Source organism: Lissotriton helveticus, chromosome 7, assembly GCF_964261635.1.
Source record: "Lissotriton helveticus chromosome 7, aLisHel1.1, whole genome shotgun sequence".
Lineage (NCBI taxonomy): Eukaryota > Metazoa > Chordata > Amphibia > Caudata > Salamandridae > Lissotriton > Lissotriton helveticus.
In genome coordinates, this window is record NC_136068.1 from 465,100,401 (window position 1) to 465,121,932 (window position 21,532).

At 45.8% G+C, this 21,532-nt stretch overlaps 1 protein-coding gene across 7 annotated transcripts in view; it reads right to left on the bottom strand.

The window, feature by feature from the left end:
* The window catches only part of LOC144768620 (uncharacterized), a 154,024-nt gene that overhangs the window by 71,391 nt on the left and 61,101 nt on the right, over window positions 1–21,532 (bottom strand). For 6 of the 7 annotated variants that reach the window (XM_078652426.1, XM_078652424.1, XM_078652423.1 and 3 more), the window contains one exon: window positions 4,448–4,559. Coding sequence is in view for 3 of the 7 variants with exons in the window: in XM_078652424.1 (XP_078508550.1) it covers window positions 4,448–4,559 (112 nt within the window). In the remaining 4 variants the exon portion in view is untranslated. Of the gene's footprint in view, window positions 1–4,447; window positions 4,560–17,311; window positions 17,472–21,532 lie in introns of those variants that run through there. The other variant, XM_078652427.1, reaches the window with a different exon arrangement.

Genomic DNA, 21,532 nt, shown 5'->3' on the forward strand with positions numbered 1-21,532 from the left:
GTCGGGCAATAAGTGCAGTTATTCCCATCCACACGTTTATCTGAACATCTTGTGAGTATTTTTTAAGTTGGAGAGCTACGAGTTGGCCGTACAAAGGAGAACACCCTTCTGTCCAACAGGTTCATATTCCGACACAGTCTGCCCCACAGACAGGGCAAGAAATAGTCAATTACCAGTCTGTACTCTGCGTTTTTTACTACGTATGAAAATCTGTCACAGGCAAACTGTCTGATAAGTGGGTGCAGTGCACAATGACACATCTTCACACATGCTGTGCAACTAGCCAGTACATTTGCATGTAAGGCTGCATCACCATTCACTACATAATTGTACTGGCATTTGAAATATATATTGCATGGTATGTTGCACTGATTGCAGTGCAGGCGCTCTCTGTGCAGACCTATCTTAGTGATTTGTGGAGTAGGGAGGACAAGCAGAATTTACAGAGGGCAAGTAGATTTCTGTAACATTTTGTCCCTTGGCCAAGTAGAATTTTTAAAGATTTCCACATCCCTGGGGGTAAAACAGGGGTGTGTTCTAGCGCCCACCCTTTTTTGTCTATTTATAAATGCACATGTAGATACACTGAATGCAGGGAAGGATAATGATGCAGCCAAGATAGCGAACTACAAAGCGCCTGCCATGATGTTTGCTGATGACACTCTCCTGCTCTCAGAGTCCCAGATGGGTATACAGAGTCCTCGACAACAAGGCTTTACTGCCAGAATACCAAATATATGGTCTTTAATCCAACCAGCTCAATTCGCCCTAATCCCGGCTTGCACAGTATCCCATTGGGAGAGGATCACTGTTTGAGTACCTTGGGGTCACTTTAACGGAACAAATGGAAAAGGGGGCCCAAATCAATAAACAAGTCTGAAGCTAGCACAGAACATAGCATGATTGATGAAGATATTCAGTAAAGCCTTCCATAAACCTATTGGCCGACTTTTTGAAATCTATAGAGGGCAAACAAGGGACGCTGCAATGTACAAGGCTGAACTCTGGGGGTACAGCTCTCTCAGAAATATCACAAAGTCCGAGAACACTTTAACAGGTTGCTATTTGGTCTACCACTCAGCTCTCCCCTTACACCGCTTTGGTTTGGTTGGACTTGGGGGGGTTAGGCCAATTGCTGATAAAATTGCCACTACACCCCCGATTTATTGGCGTTGCAGATGGGTAACCCCGGAACTGGCTGTGTATAGAGAGGAGTTAAAGGAAATCCTGGGCCTGCAGGTCACAGGGAAATTACAGTGGCTAGCGTATGTCTGGAACTCATTTTTGGAGCGAGTTTATGGCATAACCCTGAGAAAGCTTGTACTATAATCTCTAGAAAAGAACTCGTTTGGAGCTACAGGGAGGGCAAACTTGCCCATTTACAGGGGTGCCCAGCAACAGGTTCACTAACCAGGGTGTTTCTGAGAATAAAAGACCAGTATATCTTAGAGTCTGCCCTGGATGAGATACAACCTGCGCTAGCGAGGAAATTGTATATTCAGTTTAGACATGGGGTTCTCCCACTGCGCGCTTTCGCTAACAAATGGGCATGTACACTCTAGGTTGTCCGGCCTGTAACAATGCAGTGGAGTCAGAGCTGCATGTATTCTTTTTCTGCCCTGGCTACAGAAAATCCAGACGCAGTTGGTTGATCCAAATATGTAGAAACCTGGGGACCAAACACTGTGTAGAGGCTTTTAGGTTGTTGAACTACAACACTACCCCCAATTGTATTTGCGGTGTCACGCTTCCTATTCGCTATGTGGTGTGTACACAAGTCGCTTCTGAAAATTAATTCACAAGATTAAGCTGACAAGACTTTATTTCTATTTTTAATCAGGCTCCCTCTATATTTCTTAATGTAAATTTTATATGTGATTTTAAAGAGTGCTTTTAGTGTTATATTAATCTGAGATGCATCAGCTCTATTTCTCTGTATTAACTGTATATTTTATTAATATGGCATCATATATGTGTTGTCATGTACCTTGCTTATTTATTAGGGTGCAGGATAGTAGCTTTTAATAATAATCTAGGAACCCAGGGCCTTGAGTTTAGGCCCTGGTTGATGCTTTTATGTATGATCATTTTTATACACTTGCACTGGTATGGTCTAATGACTGCAATAAAGTATTGGAATTGAATTATGGCACATTTCCTTCCTTTTCCTTAAATCCTTAGAGGTGTAATTTACCAACAAGTACATTTGGTAATTATTTCGAAAAATTAAATATTCAATAAATAAAATATGGCCACTTCGTCACGACATTTGCATTGACCACTATGAAATGCTAGTGTGGGTTTTGGAATGCCAAGTGAGGGTTTTGGAATGCCAAGTAAGCTTTAGCTGATTTGTGGTTAGACAAACACACCACTGAGCGATTTGGCACATACCATGAAAATCAATGAGCACTGTTAATTCCATAGGCTAACATGGTAGGTTTTTTTCTTTTTAATTTAAAAATGTTTTTTTCACAAGATCGTTTTTGCCATTTTTTATTTATTATTATTAAACTCATTTTTAAGGCACACAAATCATCCCCCAAGGGGAACAAAACAGTACAGTAGTAGCAATTATGAATGGAATATAACATTCATTAGTAATACATGTTGGAATGCAGTAGAATTACATCTTAGTGCATGTCCCACCGAACAGTATTGGAAATGATAATGTTGTGACAGATAAATATGTGGGGCGGGGTCTAAGTCCATGCAAAGTAGTCGGGCGATCCATTATCAGCCCTGTTATAATTGGTGCTATATGCAGTTAATGATTCAAACTGGAGAACTGAGGAGATATAACTGGGGTACACTAACTTATGTCTAGAGACATGATGGGGGCCGCCTAACTGCCATATTCTGGCTGGGTCTTGTGTTGTGCTTGCGCAGGTGGGGGGACACTGGAAGGTCGCATGAGAGATGATGTGCTTATTGTCCATCCTTGGACTCTAGTCCTGACTCACCCATCGTCTATTCCGCAGGCTATCATGGTAGTTAATCATACTGAATAATCAATATGCCACAAGCTCAAGAAGGTTGTCCTACAGAAACACTGGTGGACACTTCAGCGATATAAAATATGAGTTATTTCCCAGCCCAACCATCAGACTTTAACAGATCTTGGTCAAGGAGTAATTTGGGTAGCTGTCTTGTAATTCTAGAATTGCAGATAGGTTCCTTAAAAACAATTCCCTAGCCTAAGACTGCAGCTCAGGCTTTAATATCAATGCTAGATCTGTAGTCTTCAGAATGAGACGAGATTGAGTGTTTGTATCATCAAGGACAGGGTGCTCAAAAGTCTGGGATTTTGCTGCATTGGCAGTTTTCATCATACCAAAGTAATAGAACAGATTCACAGGATGATTCTTTGAGGTATGTTGAATGGGACAGGATCTACTACAATGAAGCCTTCTGGAATGGACCTTAGAGGCTCTGGCGAGTTCTGTGGGTCAAAAAGCAAAAATTAATTAGAGCAGACTGTATCAGTACTCATTTTGAGACCTGAAATTTCAGAAGCGGAGGTCTTCCTGTACAGTCACCGGCTTCATGCAAGGTGTTTGGCAGGAACGTACACCAAGCTTTTACTGACTCTTGTGAGTTAGTCCAACTGTGGATTAATGACCCCCCTCCATTCTCCCTCCCCCGACAGCAGCAGAACACCCATCGTCCCAGACCCGATTCAAACTTCCTTTGAGATAGGAATGGGGTTAACTCTTTTACCCACCTCTTCTTCCCTATTTCCAAAACACCTTGATATCTTTGGTGACTCATTTCCTAAATGGGTGCTATCCATATGCAAGAGGAGAAGACCAAAAGCACCTAGTATAATGGAAAGCAAATAGGTTATGTCGGTGAATCTGATGAGATTGCAGAGGTAAAAGTGTTGAATCTGTCGGGTTCAGAAACAGATATGAAGGCTGAAGGTCTTGCTGGTCTTAAAACCAATTTTATGAAGAATGGAAGAGCTTGATAAGCTGACTGAGAAAGGTTTCTGCAATATCAAAGAGAGCTGAAAAAAGGATGCAGCATAGATGGAACTTTTAAATCAGTTGAGGACAAGTAAAATCCAAGAAAAAATGTCAAACTGTGGCTGTTTTATCTTATCTAGATGCCATATCGTGTCCCAAAATAGTCCAGGTCTAGAGGTAAAGTTCATTATTTTGTTTTCTTCATGCTACCTTCAGTAAAATAAATAAGCTATATTTAATAATAAAAAGTTGGCAAATTTTGATCGGGAATCTGGTCAATATCAGGCTAAAACTGTACAACTGGAGAGGTGCAGACATCTGGACTGGAGGCTGTGCGAGCTGGTCCAACAGGCAACAAACATCCATAACGTTCAGTGGAATAGCAGAGAGAGAGCGCATAAGCCTGAAAGCAGCATTCACAGATTTTGATGTGTAGGATTGCAGGAAAGGGCTGTGGGTTCTCCCAAATGATCACTCACCGGCATCATGCTTACTCGCCCTGCCTTCCTCGCTGGAACAGCTGGAACTGCGGCTGCGCTTTTTTGCCTTCTGGCCGGCAGTGCTCGACTTGGAAAACTCCTCACTGTCCACCTGAGAAGGGAAAAAAGACAAGAGAAGAAAAACAGGCTTAGAAAAGTAATCAGACGCCCAAATCCTTTTCAATCATGCTGTACATCCGTTGTACAGGAATCGCAATCCGCCACAGAAATAGAACAGTAACGAAGCAAGCACTCAACTAGCAACCAAATGTTACTTAATTGTAGAAGTAGTTTACTAGCTTGAAGAATTTTCTGGTTTGGATTTTCATTCTGGGCATTATTCTTCCATCTAGTGCTTGGGTCCGGAAACTTGTTAATCATGTTTAGGTCGAGCTTTGGCAGCACATGGGCTGCTCTGCTAGGCATGCTGTATTGAGTAAGGACTTGAAGCGCCTCCCATTTTCGGTCCAACTTTTCAATTGGCTCCTATTAATGTCCTTTCTTAATGGTTGCTTTTAATTTGTGAATCGGATTCAAAGTCTCTCCTTAGTACCACCTTGTCTGCCTTTGTAACCTCCCATGAGGTTTGGACCTTTTACTTGTGTTGTTGCTCTGCTGATTTTATTTTAAGCACTATTTTCTTAAAGGACTTTCCCCTACCTGCTGTTTTAGGCCCACTTTATGCTTTCCGGGCCCTGTTCTTTTCTGTGCACCCCCGCTTGTTTATTAAATAACCGTGAACATACTTTATCAGCACGCTGCTCGTTTCACGAGCACTACACTGGTTTTACTTTCATTCTTGTGTCTTTTCTCAGCTGCAGAACCCCAATTTCTCGGATCTCCCTCCCGAACCACACCTTTCTTTTTCTGGCGCAGCTTGCCAAACGTAATTTTGTTCAATATTGTACATTGAGCATACAATCCTCAGTCCCTCCTTTTAAAATCTGCACAGCTAACCGTAAGGCGATTTGGGAATTTCCCTTTAATCTATAAAAGTAGCTCCAGTTTTCTGTATTTCCTAAAAGACATGACCTCAACACGAAATACATGCTTGTACAAGCAACTTTGTCTTAGTCTTCCCTACTCCAATGACGAAACAGCTTGCCCTGGCATGGTTACAGTCCAGGACTTGGTCCCACCTTTGCACATGCGGACTCGCACAGCAGGCAGTGCCTTTTAAGTCTGTGATTTAACACAGCCGCTAGAGGTATCCTTGCTGAGGAAAAATGGTAAGCAGCATGTCCACTGTGCTATGGCAAACCTCACATGAGGCCAGCAATCAATGGGAGTCGGGCGCTGACCATGTGACAGCCCCATTCAAATAATAATCCTTAATCTCCCTTTGCCTTCTCTCCCCATCCCCTCACCCTACTCACAATACATGTGTATCCCCACCACCCCTGCAAGATCTCTGCTTGTTAACAAAAAAAATACATATGTCCCTTTGTTAGCTGTGATTGCGTTTTTTTTTTTAATTCCATATGTACATTTATATAGCACGGGCGGAGGGGGTCAATAAGTGATTGACAAAACTGTACAGGTATTTACAAAATATTGAGCCGACAGAGGCTCGAACACGGATCCCCAGCTCATGAGTTGGCAGCTTGCAGGCCGGGGACACTGGCAAAGGGCTCACTGATTGGCTGTGGCCGCTCTACCCACCCAGTCTCCCTCCCACAACACTACATGTCCACCCCCCAGCACGCTTATTAGAGCTCTTCTTTTTCATGTAAATTGGATATTAATTATCAGCCTGTGGAAATGGCCATTGGTTGGTTTCCCTGTTGCTTAGTAATAGACCTCAGCTATGGCTGTGTGTTTGTTAGGTCGAGTATTCAAGACCTCTAGTATATACTTATATATTAGTACTTTGTGAGCTCTGGAGATTAGTTCTAGGACTGGTCTGCTTCCGCTAAGGGACTTTTTTCTGTTCAACTGCCTCTATTTAACTGTCTTAATACAAAAGGACCAGTAGAGGTCAGTAAAACACCAGAATTGCTTTCTGCTGAAGTACTTTCTTTTTTGTTTACATTTTTCTGGCAACTGCCTTCAATAAACTTTCTTGATGGAAACGACCAGCAGAGGTCAGTAAAATACCAGAATCACTTTAGAATTCTCTAGATTCCTGTCCATAGAAATGGTCTTCCACAAGCACCCATAAACAATATTTTTTTCAAATCTTGCATTTTTAGGTTTCGCCTGGCGTCCGCTGCGCAGCAGCATTCGCGCAGGCGAAATCTTATGTTAAAACAGTACGGGGGCTTTGTCCCGCCTGCTCTTCCATTGGCTAGCTCCATAAATGGAGGCTAGCCATTGGAAGAGAGATCTGTCCGTCATTGCCGTAGCAGATTTGTGGGCATTCCGGCGATTTTTACTCACCTTTGCGATCGTCATGCGGCGGTGGGCGGTGTGTTTTTTTTTTTTTACAGGTTTGTTTTGCTCATTTCTCAGAAGATGGCGGCCGGGCAGTAGCTTACTTGTTAAGTCTCCAGTTTATTTTTTGTAACGTTCCAGTGACTGCTGTAAGAGAAGGTTACGTTGTAGTGACCGAGGATGAAGAAAAACGGGAGCGGCCGCCGCTCCATCGCCCCGTGTCGCATACATACATCGGGCTGCAGAGGCGCGGTGGGTATGGGGGCCGCGAGGCACAGTGGGTAAGAGGGTGCTGTAGCGCCGGAGAGCCGGCGTCACAAATCGCTGCCGCTGCCGGATAGTGCCACCGCGGATTTACTGTCTGCTCGCAGCCGCTGAATTCCTAAGCAGGGCGATTTAACGCCCCAGCTCAGCTCTCCATCAGCACGCCTTGGCATTTATTTGAATGCATTACACCGCTGGTTTCCATAAAGTATTTTACAATTGTTTCAAATAAATGACTGTTTATTTCCACTAAAGCCGTCTGTACTTGCGTGGCGAGGAGCAGACAGCTGTGCGTGACCCGCGGCGCGAACATCACACCGCCGGTGGGATTGAAAAATGGAGCGCTAGCGTATTCATAGTTCCATCCCTTTCACGAGTGACATTTGAATTTGCATTTACGTCCTCGTTAAATTCACATAATTCAATGACATAGGGTAAGAAAAGAAATTCCTTATAATTATTATACTTTTCAGAAAATATTATATACATATTTTTTAAAACACATCAGGAGTTCACCTCAACATAGAGATGCCTATTTACGTTCAAGATGACCGTAATTTTATCGCACTGTTGTCTGTCTTTTCTTTCGACCTTTCACACTAGTTAGTGAGAGATTGTTTCCATAGCTGCTATCCATGGTATTGTACACCTGACATCGGAAGTCCTCTATCGTTACCACTGTCACTTCCGGCATACAGGTGACAGGTGCTGGTCGACATCTTATGCAGGGAGGGGGAGGAAATTTTGCGGAAATCGTGATCAGTGTGAGGAACTAGCCTCCCACCTCCGGCCGGGACAGCACATGTGAGCCAGAGACTGCTGCTACCGGGCGGACAAAAGTAGAATAGAGGTTGGCGGTGACAGTAAATGAGACGTGTCAGCAAACTAGAATGGGGGTAAATGTCATGTTGAGGGGCGGGGTGCGGGAGGGGAGGGAGCAATTAAACTGTCTGGTAGTGTAGGTAATAGGCAGTGACATTTGCATTTATAAGGAGGAATACAGGGTGGAACGGATGCCTTCCGTAAACATGCTTGGGTTCTTTACTTTATGTATGGTAAAGAATAGTTTTCTTACCTGTCGGTGTAGTTTTGCAGCTTGAAGATCTTTCTGGATTCACTATGCTGTGCATTATTCCGCGGTCTTGTGGTTGGGTCCGGATTCTTAGTCTTTTCTTTGGTTTTTTTTCGTAGCCCAGGTGGGCATTAGCGTCACACCTCCTGGGTGTATTTCCGGTGACGTCAGCATGCTTCCTGCGGAAGCTCCCACTCTTGGGCGCCATCTTCGTATTCTTTTTTTCCGTGTTTCTTTAGTTTCCGAAGTAATGGCACTGTCCCATGTAGGTGATATTTTACCACTTTGTACTTTCAAAGTCCTTTTTTTTAATCCACCTCTTTTCTCTCCAGCCTCATCTTTCTGGCGGAGGTGGGTGGGTTCGCTAGTGAATCCAGAAAGATCTTCAAGCTGCAAAACTACACCGACAGGTGAGAAAACTATTCGTTTTGCAGCATGAATCTTTCTGGATTCACTATGCTGTGCATAGATTTTGTAGCGGTTTCTCATCTCTGTGGCAGTTGGGTGGAAGATGAGCGTTGGCTATTGAATATGTGCTGGAGCACCTTCTGTCCGACTTGTGCTTCCTTGTTCATCTGTATATCCACACAGTAGTGCTTCGTGAACGTGTGCACCGAAGCCCATGTTGCCGCCAGGCATATGTCCTGTATAGGTGTGTTAGCCAGGAAAGCTATTGTAGCACCCTTTTTCCTAGTGGAGTGGGCACGTGTCCCCTCTGCTAGCTCTTGTCCTGCACGTTTGTGGCAGAGTTGAATTGTCTGTGCGATCCATCGTGCAATAGTCATTTTTGTTACTGCCTTTCCCATGAAACTGTTTGCGAATGACACAAAGAACTGTTTTGTTTTCCTGTGTCCCTTCGTTCTCTCAATGTAGTGCATGACTGCCCTTCTGGCGTCCAGGGTGTGCAGGGCTCGCTCTGCGCTAGTTGTTGGTTTTTTGGAAAAAACTCGGTATCTGTATAGACTGGTTCATGTGGAATTTGGATACCACCTTCGGCATGAAGTGTGGGTCAGTCCTCATCACAACCCTATCATTGTGTATTTGTATGTAGGGTTCTTGTAGCGTCAGCGCCTGAAGTTCGCTTACTCTTCGTAAGGACGTTATTGCAACCAGGAAAGCTGTTTTCATAGTTAACATCTTTAGGGAGGCCTTGTGAAGTGGTTCAAAGGGTTCCTTCATGAGTTCCGTTAGGACTATGTTTAAGTTCCATGCAGGTGGCGGCACCCGCTTGGGTGGTGCGATCCTTTTCACTCCTTCTAGGAATCTCTTCACCACCTGTGATGTGAAGAAACTCCTGCACGTTTCTCCCCTTGTGTAGGCGACTATCGCTGCCAAGTGAACTCTTAATGAGGATGAGCTAAGGTTCTTCTCCAGCAAGTGTGTCAGGTACTTTAGCACTGTGGAGTCCTTCTTCATTTTATTGTGAAGTCTTTCTTTCCTGCACCACATTGTGAATCTTTTCCATTTCGCAATGTAGCACTTCCGAGTGCTGGGCCTTCGTGCCTCCCGAAGGACCCTCAGGGTGCTTTCCGGTAATCTCAAATGTGCAAACTATGTCCTCAGGAGCCACGCTACTAGGCTCAGGCTCTCTGGCTCTGGGTGTAGCACCTCTCCGTTCTGCATGGAGAGTAGGTCTTTCCTCCTGCCGAATGTGTGTGGTGCACACTGTGTCATCTCCATGATGTGCGAATACCATGTCTGCCTGGCCCATTGTGGCGCCACCAGTATCAGGGTCATGTTGCTCGCTCTGCACTTGCTCAGCACTCTGTGCATCAGTGGTATCGGGGGAAAGGCGTAAGCAAATGTCCCGGACCAATCTATCCATAGGGCATTCCCCAGTGACCCCTCCTCGGGCTGTCTGGATGCGAAGTTTTGGCATTTTGCATTCCGGCGTGTGGCAAACAGGTCCACTGATGGTGTTCCCCATCTGTCGAACAGCCACCTTGTCTCTTGAGCATTGAGCTCCCACTCGTGGGATGCCGATGTCCGTCTGCTGAGCCAGTCTGCCTGTATGTTGTCCTTCCCTGGTAGGTGTATGGCTAGCAGGTCTATTTTTAGAGGGATGGCCCATCTCCATATCTCCTGCGCCAGCGTTGAAAGCGGGGCTGACTGTGTGCCCCCCTGCTTGTTGATGTAGAACATCGCGGTGGTGTTGTCTGTCTGTAGCAGCACCTTGTGTTTGTACAGTCTTGTTTGGAAAGCTTTCAGTGCAAGGAAGATTGTCTTCAATTCTAGGTAATTGATGTGCCTTGTCGCATCTGATGGCGTCCACAGTCCCCTCACCTTGAGCTCCTCCATGTGAGCGCCCCATCCCTTCAGGGATGCGTCTGTGGTGATGGTCACTGTTGGCGTTGGGGGTGTAAGAGGCTTTCCCCTTGTTATGTTCTCCATGGTCCACCATGTCATCTCCTTCTGTACTGCGTGCGTCACAACCACTATATCCTCCCAACTGCCTGTAGCTTGTGACCATTGCTCCTGTAGCCATTCTTGAATGGGTCTCATGTGGAGACGTACATTCGGTACCAGGTGGATGCATGATGCCATCATCCCCATGATCTTGCTCGCAGTCCTCACTGTTCGAGCTTGTCCCTTCTGGTAGAGGCGAGTTTCCTTCACCAGCGCCCTCGCCCTCTTCTCGCTGGGGAACACCTTGCCTTGTAAGGTGTTGATCTGTGCTCCCAAGAAGATCTTCACTTGTTCCGGCTCCATTGATGATTTCCTCCAATGGATGGAGAACCCCAGGCTTATGAGCGTGCTCGTCACTGTATGTGCGTGCTGCTTGCATTTCTGGTATGAATTTGCTTTTACCAGCCAGTCGTCCAGGTAAGGGTATACGTGTAATCCTTGCCTTCGTAGGTGCGCTGCGACTGCTGCGAGGCACTTTGTGAAGACCCATGGTGCTGATTTTAGCCCGAAGGCTAGTGTCGTGAACTGGTAGTGGCTTTCTCCGATGGTGAACCTGAGCATATGCTTGTGCTTTCTGTTCATTGGGATGTGCAGGTAGGCGTCTTTGAGGTCTATTGTGACCATGAAGTCCCCGATCTGCAATTGCGGGAGCACCTCTTGCAGGGAGGTCATTTTGAATTTTTGAGTTCTTATGAATTTGTTCAGGAACCTTAGGTCCAGAATGGGTCTCATTGTCTCGTCTACCTTTGGCACCAGGAAGTACGTTGAGTATATTCCTGTGTTTCTTTCCTTGAAGGGTACCCGTTCTATGGCCTGCTTCCGCAGGAGTTCCTTTGCCTCTTCCTGAAGACACTCTAGCTGTTTGCTTGCTAGTTGTTTTCTCTTTGGTTTTCTGCTTATTGGCCTCCCCTCCAACTCTATGCAGTAACCGAATTGGACGATGAGGATCCATTTGTCTGATGTGATTTTTCTCCATTCCTGAAGGTAAAATCTTAACCTTCCTCCCACTGGTGTTATGTGGTCGTAGGTGTCTAGCTTGTCTTGATCCCTCTGTACGTGCTGCCCCCTGGGATCTTTTCTGTGGGTGGGCACACGGATTTTCTTGAAGTCACTTAGAAGCGGGCTGCTGTCCCCCTCTTCTATTCTGGCCACGTCCATTTCCTCTCCCTCGAAAGGACTGGCCTCTTTGTTGGTATTGCAAGGACTGCTTCTGCAGACCCTGCTGGGCCTGCGAGTCTGTCTGGTGCGTTTGTTGGAAAGCCTGGTGTGATGTACCTGGCTGGTTTCCACCTCTCCCGCCAGGCCTCCGTGACGGTGTGCCTCTTTTGCCGCCTCTGAACTGCAAAGCTCCCATGGACCTTGCTGTTTCGTTATCCTTCTTCAGTTGGCTGAGCTTCTCATCAACTGTTGTCCTGAAAAGCGTGTCGCCGTTGAACGGTGTGTTCAGGATGCTGTGTTGCACCTCTGGTTTGAAACCTGAGATCCTTAGCCAGGCGTGTCTTCTTTCAGTGACACCCATCATCACGAGCCTGCTGGAGGGGTCTGCTCCATCCAGGGCCGTCTTAAGGCAAGAATTTGCCGCGTTCTTCCCTTCTTCAACCAGTTTTTCCGCCTTCTGCCTGGCATCCTGGGGCAGGTCCTTCACCAACTGCCCCAGCTCCTCCATGATCTGGTACATGTGCCTGTTTATCAGGGCGTTGGAGTTAGCCATGCACCAGTGGGTTGCGGCATTTCGTTCGATCCTTCTGCCCACCAGATCCATCCTTTTGCTCTCCTTATCCGGTGGTGGTCCAGAGGTAGTGGGTACGTTAGCCCTCTTCCTTGCTGTGGCCGTGATAATGGAGTCTGCGGAAACCATCCCCTGAATGTAGGGTGGGTCTTTTGAGGAATGTTTGTATTTTTTCTCTGTTCTGGGAGTTACTGCCTTGCATGTTGCGGGCTCCCTGAATGCTTCCCTCCCCTGGGCCAAGACGCTGTCGAGCATTGGCAGGTACTGGCTCTTTTTTTGTGTTGGGAGCAATGTCTCTAGAAGGAAGTCTGCTTTCTGCTTCTCTTCGTCGAGCTTGAGCTTGAATGCCGCTGCGGCAGACCTTTTTACCGAGTTGTACGCCCCGATGTCGTCCGGCGGCGAGGGCCTCGAGGGATACGTGTCGACCGCCTCCTCCGGGCTGTCGGTATCGACATCCAGGTAATCCACCTCCTGTAGGTCAGAGGGGGCCGACTCTGCGTCCATCCTGCTGTCCTCTTCCTCCCTATAGTTGTAACTATCGTAGGGATTCTCGTACTCTTCCTGGTCGTCGACCACCTCGACGTCCGGGTCTTGTTCTTCGGTGACCTCGTCTTCCTCCTCGACCACCTCCACCACCGGTGGTTTGGTCTTGTGAGGGATCGTGAAAGATTTCATCTTTGCGTCAAATTCTTTCTTCCGCTGCACGATGTTTTCCATTTCGGCCTCGAGGCGCCTTCTCTTTTTCTCCATCTCGGCCGCGTGTTCCGCGTCGGATGGTTCGGCCGCTCTTTTCGGCAGTTGGCTCGGCGCCGTGCCTTTCGGTGCCGAAGTTTGACGTCGAACCGGATTTTGGGTCTCTGGTCGTCGTCGGTAGTTTAGGGTCCTTTTCCCTCGGCGTCAATCGATCCTTTTCGGGGACGATTTTCGACGACTTCTGCTGTTCAACAGCTCTCGGCGCCGGGGACTCCTTCTCAGAGTACTCGCGGACGCCTGGTGCTTCAGCGTTTTCGGGGCCTTGCCCTCGTTTTTTCGAGACTCAGAGTCTCTCGGGGGCCGGAGAGTCTCCTACCTTATCAGAAGTCTTCGTGTAATCGGTCTCTACGACCGTGTAGCTGTCGTCTTCGGCGGCAGCGTTGTCCTCTTCCGACATCCCCAGATCGTAGAGGGACGGAGTCGGGGCCTTCCCCCTGCAGGGTGGCATGCGCTACCCTCTGTCTCTCTCTCACACGAAGGGTCTTCGGGGTGAAGGCGGAGCAGGCGTTGCAGTCCTCACTTTCGTGGTTCACCGGTAGACAAAGGTTGCATACCGGGTGCTGGTCCTTCTGCGCGTACTTGTGGTGGCAGTTACGGCAGAACTTGAACAGCGTGTTGTCCATCATCGAGCGCTCAGGGCCTCCCTGGTCGCGTGTTCGTCTACCGTCGTCGAGGATCTCGATGAATTCGCCTTTTCCTTTGCCGACTCCTCGTCGATGAAGTCCCCTGGAGTCTTCAGATGACTTTCCTTCGTGATTTCTGTATTTTCCTTTCTTCTTTCTCCAAAAATGTCTGGAGCCCAAACGGGAACGATCCAGACCCGACTGCGGAAAAAAAGAATCTGAAGATGGCGCCCAAGAGTGGGAGCTTCCGCAGGAAGCATGTCAACGTCACCGGAAATACACCCAGGAGGTGTGACGCCGATGCCCACCTGGGCTACGGAAAAAAAACAACCAAAAAAAACAAAGAAAAGACTACGAATCCGGACCCAACCACAAGACCGCGGAATAATGCACAGCATAGTGAATCCAGAAAGATTCACGCTGCACACTTGCGAGTTTCCTTGCCCCCGCGCTTGTCATTGGTAGTGTGGTTTCTTTTATTTAATAGAATCTGTGTAATGGTGTCATAAAGGTGGAATCAATGGTGCCTGATAGTTTGGTATATTTGTCCAACGCTTATTATTTATAGCAAGAGCAAATGTGCATGTGATAGTGTGAATACCATTATTTAATTGAAGATTTTAACAGATATAGACAAGAGTATCAGATGCGTAGGTTCAGCGGTTTACTAGTATGCGATTTTTAGATATATAGTGTCTCCTTGTTAGGGTGGCCAACTCGCACAATATCATGACGGTCACTGTTTTCAGAAATGGGTTTTTAAGCTTCAGATAGCTGCTATCTGGTGTAATAGTCCAATTAGTTCACTGGAAGCCACCCAAGACAACAATACATAGAATGCATTAAACTGTCACCTGAAAGTTCGGTTCTGTAATAAATAAGAGGCTTGGAACTTTAAACTGCGTTCTGCAAAAAACATCATCGTTAGCACATTGTTGCACATTGTTTGAATAACATTGGACCAGTGAATATCTAGTCTTGTACAAGGAGCAGGGTGGATTATGTACCTAAGGTGTTAGCGGCACCTGTAGGATTCTAAAAATTGCCCCAGTTACTCTGATGTCACGTGGATGCTTGTAAATTATCCTAAATCGCAGTCTGCCACTCTTGGTTAGACAGACTCTTTTGTAACCGTGTACTGCTCTACACTTGAGTGTTTTTAAAAAAGACCAATCTTGCCTCTAATAGCCCATCCTCACTTGTGGCACTTTGTTTTGTTTGTACATTGTATTGTATACTGATCCCGTTCTGTCCCCCTTCGATCCTATAAACCCTATTGCACCTTTTCAAGCAAGTGACCTCGGTTTTCTGCTACGATTACTGTTTATTTCTTTATACTGCTGTTGATGTATTTTCTGTTATTGATTGTTAATAAAATAATTAAATGAGCGTTCCGGATTCCTGCATCCTTTAATGTCACCTTACTTGCTCGGAAGCACTAGCTTTTGCCTCCTGCTTGCCCGTCTATACTCTCTACTGGTTCACCCCTGCATCGACAACTTTGGCTATTTTCAGTGACAAATGTTTGCAAAGGCACTCCAGAACTCTAATCTGTAAGGAATTAAGGCGTAGAGCTAGAATTAGGCGCCTTAATGTAGTAATTTTGTCTCTAAACTTTAGATGTAACTATTGTTCTCCAGCAGTATGTACACACTATAAAGGGTTTGGGGACTGATATTAAAATCCCAACGCCTCTTTGTAATTACATTTTTGCATTAGTGGAACGGCTGTCTTTCTTAATAGACCAACATTTAAGTTCAAAATTGTGAGGTATTGTAAATGACAATGCCATTTATTTATCTGTTTTCAAAACTAACACATAAATAAAAAGTTTGCCATTTACAATGCCAAAAGCTCTAACTTTTCCGAAGGCGAAACCGTTGCATCATAAATGCTTGTTAGTGATGTGGCCACCGAAAGCCCTGATTTTATAATAAAAACAGAGCTGTGGACTATACCATTTCCCACTGAAAGGCAATATTTCTCTCCATGTGTTCCCATTCCTGGCATGTCAAGCAGTTTGGTGCTTACTTTCCACCAAGTTAAATAACAGTAGAGGTTTCAGCACCCAGGCTGATGGGCTGCATAGCTAAATACATATAATGTCCCAAAGGCGAGACAAGATTGCATTGCATTCTGGTGTGTTGGTTGTGACCGTTTGTCTTTAGCAGTTCTAGAAAATGTTTTTATTCCCACCCCCACATTTCATTGAGTGTACAAGAGTAATTTGTAGGTCAGGTCGCCCCGGCAGTGTATAGCAACAAGAAGTGGGCCTCGCCTTCTGGGGCCCACAACTAAGAATATAGTTTGCAAACAGAGGCCAAATAATTAATTTACATCACACCTTTCCAAGTATATTTGCAAGTGATCCGTGGGCTGTGCATGCATTTCTCACGTCACGCTTAATCCTACCCAGTACTTCTGGGGTTACTTCGCTATGCGTCTCCACAACAGTCAATCGTGTACAAGAAAGGTGCCTTTCAATTAGCCAAGTGGGCTGCTCATGAAGAACAGGGCGGCCTAACAGACGTTGGGTGACGGAGTAGACTAATGCATCAACTTCAGGGATTTGTGTTAAACCATATAGTGGCCTGTCTAAATCCTAGCAGGCCCACTCACACTTTCATTCATCAGAGGTTAATGACGAGTGCCATCCAATTTTTGCACAAGCATTTGTCTGTCGTTACATACACTATAAATACACCAGTTATAGCATCCTCGGACAACTGACAGATACTTCCTGGCCACTGGACTATTCAGAGTTGGTCATCCATGTCTTTATTGCCAAGTGTCTGTTCATAGGCCAGGACGCTGCCCATGTATTGAGGATAGTTGGCTTTAACAGCGTACAGGCCAAGCCACAGTCTGTGCTTCGTAATCAAAGTCCAGCATTTTATCCATGTGTTGGGTACCAGCTGGCCGGTCTCTTGCCACATCCGGGACTGCCTCTAGGCTCTGCTCGAAAGCAGGAACAATATTACTTGGCAAATCCTGAAAAGCTTTGTGAGGCATTTCTCTTAAATATTTATGGGGAGGTTATCGTGCACATGTATAACAGCCTAAATTGTGAACGATCTTCCGCATCTCCCATCCTCTTCTTCCTAGAGCTGTATGACCATTAGTGTATTCTGGTGAGTTCCTGGTAGGCTGCAAGCTAGCTGGCTGGTTTGGGCTGAAAGGGTTTCCACTATCCAGGCTTGAAAGGGATTAATCAACTGGTTTGAACATTTGTACTATAATATGCTCTGTTTAAGTTAATTGTTTTTCAATAAATGTTTGATTGCAACATTCCCATAAGCCCATTAGAGGCTAAGGCTTGCAGCCCACGCTCCTTTGAATTAATTAGATTTCTTTATTTGCAGGATTAGTTAAAACCGTTGCAATAATTTACATTAAAAAAAAGAATGACTAAGAAAAGGAGTCAATTTCCTGCGATTTTACACTAATATAGTTTTGCATAAAATGTTGATAAAAATGGGTTAACATTTTAAAAAGATAGCGTCACCAGGATATTAGTCCCCAGCATATAGTCAAAACAGGGGTGTTTTTTGTTCAAAAGTAGCAATAGTGGGATTTCAAGCCATCTTGTACAAGTAAAAAACAATGTTAGCAGCAACATTTAATTTATAGCCAAGTTGGCTCACCTACTGCACTTCTAATTAGAGACCCGTCCACTTGAGGTCACCTTTAAAGTTGTTTCGACATGCCACTCTGTTGTGTGTTGATTAATTTGTCTTTTATCTTTGTGTACACGATAGTCATGATTTTTACCACTCGGCAACTCAGCTGGACAGCCTCTCCAAAGACACTTTCTATCATTGCTTGTCTGCAAGACTGTTTTTCCTGTTAAAAAGTAGTCTAAGTAATACTTGACGCTTCCTTAATAGCTACCTGCAAAGAGTTAGGAGGTGCGGGATGTCAGTCAGTCAGAAACACTTTATTCGATTAATTAAAATCATAAAGGCACAAATTTCATCAATAAATTATACAATCAAGCAACCATAATATACACCCACAGTATTAAAAACACATGTCATAAAAACACTCAATATAAAATCAGTCAATCTACGCCGCACAGCTGCCACCAGAAAACTGGCCACACTAAACATAATGCGGGTACTGCTTAACAGCTGTAGATATAACAAGGCAGGTCTATCTTGTGAGAAGCCGGCATCTTTCAAAATTGGAAGCTGATATTTTTTTCGACGATCAGAGTAAAACCCGCAAAACATAATAAAATGCAGTGTGTCTTGGTGAGAGAAATAGTCGCAATTACACGGCCTGTTAGATTCAGGTTTACCCCCAGGTTGGGTAGAAGCCTAGGGTGTAGTGGATCAGGTTAAACCTGAATCTAATCAATAAGAGTCTATGATAAGGTTTGGAAACAATTCTTAAATAAGGTTCCAGCGAGGGGGAAGAAAGAAGCATAAAATGCGCTCTAACCCAGGTTTTTGTAAGTTCCCTCTCCTCACGATCCAGTTTTGCCCTGTCTAAAAAAATGGTGCCTAATCCACAATACATCCTCCTTCGTAATGTGGGTGGGAGATGTAAAAATCTCGGGACGCCCTAGACGAGAGAACTTCGCTCTAACGTACTCAAGCCAGGGAATTCTTTTGGCATTATCCATAGCTATGATGTCATTAAGAATCGCATGGTTAAGTGTGATTTCCTGGTTTAACCAGGTTTTCACCCAACACAACAGTGGGGCCATATTCAATTTATCCCTAACATAACCCAGGCCAACCTCTGCGTGAATAGAAAAAGTAGGAGTGGATTGGGGAACTGAAAGCAAATGTCTCAGAAACCTATTTTCTACTACTTGGATCTTGTCCTGGGCGACATACCCCCACAATGAGGCACCATACATAGCGATGGCCAAGCATTTAGAGTTATAAACTCTCAGGAGGGCCTCCATAGGTCGTGCCCCAGTCTTTTTGTAAAGCTCATCAGCGCTGAGGTGGACCTCGCAACCGAGTTGCTTTTGAGCTTCATTTGGGGGCCCCATGTGCCTTTGTCGTCGAAGAGGACACCTAATAACAGAAAACGTTAACTCTCGAGACCTCGTCTCCGTTGCAAAAAAAGGACTTGGATTTGAGTTTTTTTACAGTGTTTCCCCACTACCATATAATGCGACTTCCTAATGTTCACCTTAAGAACTAATGTATCCATGAAAGCTCCAAAAGAGTCCAATAATCTCTTAAGTCCCACACCGGTACGGGCCAGCAAGACAGCATCGTCCGCATACACGCGGAACGTCCACCCTCAAGTTTCCCAGGTCATTAATATAGATGGTAAAGAGGAGGGGGGCAAGGATATAGCCTAGCCTCACCCCCCTCTCTGACCTAAAGTGCTTAGTGCATCTCCCTTCCTGAGTGACCCTCACTGAGGCAGAAAGGTCCTGATGTAGGGCAGCTAAGAAACTTACTAAAGGGGGGTCAATGCCTATTTCCAGCAGAATCAACCATAACTTCGCCCGATTGACCAGGTCGAAGGCTGAGGACAGGTCCATAAAAGGAGACCCGTCCTTCGCCACCGTGTATTTACTAATTAAAAGCTGGAGGTTTAGACACTGGTCGAGGGTGCCCCTCTTCTCTCTGAACCCATATTGCAAGTTAGATAAAACACCACGACGGTCTAAAACTTCCCTGAGTTTGTGGAGTAACACCCTGCCCAGGGTTTTCACTGCAGAATCCAGGAGGGAAATGGGTCTGTAGCAAGAGGGATCCCCGCGCTGGCCCTTTTTAAAAAATGGTATGATGACTGCGGTTGCCCAGAAGGCAGGGAACCTATTGCCACTGCGGGATGTCCTCCTTCCCTTCCATGTAGAGTCGACAAGTTACTGGAATCGGAGGGCGAAGCCACAGCAGCAAGTGGAACGCAGTTGGCAATATACCTACGTTACAAAAGGTTTTTTTTTAACCCATGCAGTCGCGGGGACCTGGGCGATTAAGTGGTAAATGTAGAAAGGGGTCCCCACAAGAAACAAGCATTGGAAATGCAATAGGTCTCGCATTAGAAAAGTTGGAGTTATTAGTCTTGTAAATGACATTTTATTTATGTGTTGGTTTTTAAAATTTCTAAATTGATGGCTGTCATTTACAATGCCAATAGTTATAACTTTCGCGAATGTGACACCTATAGCATTTGGAATGCAACATGTTTTGTATTTACGTGACTTAGATGGCAGCTCTGGTCGTTAGGCCACATCTCTAGAGAGCAGGAGAGTGCAGCAGGGGAGAGAAGCACAGCAATGAAATAGGTCTCGCATTAGGAAAGTTTGAGCTATTGGTATTGTAAAGGACACATTTTTTATTTATGTGCTTGTTTTGAAAATAGCGAAATAGCTTTGTTATTTACAATGCCAATAGTTTTATCTTTCGCAAATGTGACACCTATTGTAACACAATATGTGTTGTGAGGGTGAGTGAGGGTGAGTGAGGGTGAGTGAGGAGGGTGAGTGAGGGTGAGTGAGGGTGAGTGAGGGTGAGTGAGGAGGGTGAGTGAGGAGGGTGAGTGAGGAGGGTGAGTGGTTTAGGGTGAGTGGTTTAGGGTGAGTGAGGGTGAGTGGTTTAGGGTGAGTGGTTTAGGGTGAGTGAGGGTGAGTGGTTTAGGGTGAGTGAGGGTGAGTGGTTTAGGGTGAGTGGTTTAGGGTGAGTGGTTTAGGGTGAGTGGTTTAGGGTGAGTGGTTTAGGGTGAGTGGTTTAGGGTGAGTGAGGGTGAGTGAGGGTGAGTGAGGGTGAGTGGTTTAGGGTGAGTGGTTTAGGGTGAGTGGTTTAGGGTGAGTGGTTTAGGGTGAGTGGTTTAGGGTGAGTGGTTTAGGGTGAGTGGTTTAGGGTGAGTGGTTTAGGGTGAGTGGTTTAGGGTGAGTGGTTTAGGGTGAGTGGTTTAGGGTGAGTGGTTTAGGGTGAGTGGTTTAGGGTGAGTGGTTTAGGGTGAGTGGTTTAGGGTGAGTGGTTTAGGGTGAGTGGTTTAGGGTGAGTGGTTTAGGGTGAGTGGTTTAGGGTGAGTGGTTTAGGGTGAGTGGTTTAGGGTGAGTGGTTTAGGGTGAGTGGTTTAGGGTGAGTGGTTTAGGGTGAGTGGTTTAGGGTGAGTGGTTTAGGGTGAGTGGTTTAGGGTGAGTGGTTTAGGGTGAGTGTTTAGGGTGAGTGGTTTAGGGTGAGTGGTTTAGGGTGAGTGGTTTAGGGTGAGTGGTTTAGGGTGAGTGGTTTAGGGTGAGTGGTTTAGGGTGAGTGGTTTAGGGTGAGTGGTTTAGGGTGAGTGGTTTAGGGTGAGTGGTTTAGGGTGAGTGGTTTAGGGTGAGTGGTTTAGGGTGAGTGGTTTAGGGTGAGTGGTTTAGGGTGAGTGGTTTAGGGTGAGTGGTTTAGGGTGAGTGGTTTAGGGTGAGTGGTTTAGGGTGAGTGGTTAGGGTGAGTGGTTTAGGGTGAGTGGTTTAGGGTGAGTGGTTTAGGGTGAGTGGTTTAGGGTGAGTGGTTTAGGGTGAGTGGTTTAGGGTGAGTGGTTTAGGGTGAGTGGTTTAGGGTGAGTGGTTTAGGGTGAGTGGTTTAGGGTGAGTGGTTTAGGGTGAGTGGTTTAGGGTGAGTGGTTTAGGGTGAGTGGTTTAGGGTGAGTGGTTTAGGGTGAGTGGTTTAGGGTGAGTGGTTTAGGGTGAGTGGTTTAGGGTGAGTGGTTTAGGGTGAGTGGTTTAGGGTGAGTGGTTTAGGGTGAGTGGTTTAGGGTGAGTGGTTTAGGGTGAGTGGTTTAGGGTGAGTGGTTTAGGGTGAGTGGTTTAGGGTGAGTGGTTTAGGTGAGTTGTTAGGGTGAGTGGTTTAGGGTGAGTGGTTTAGGGTGAGTGGTTTAGGGTGAGTGGTTTTAGGGTGAGTAGGTTT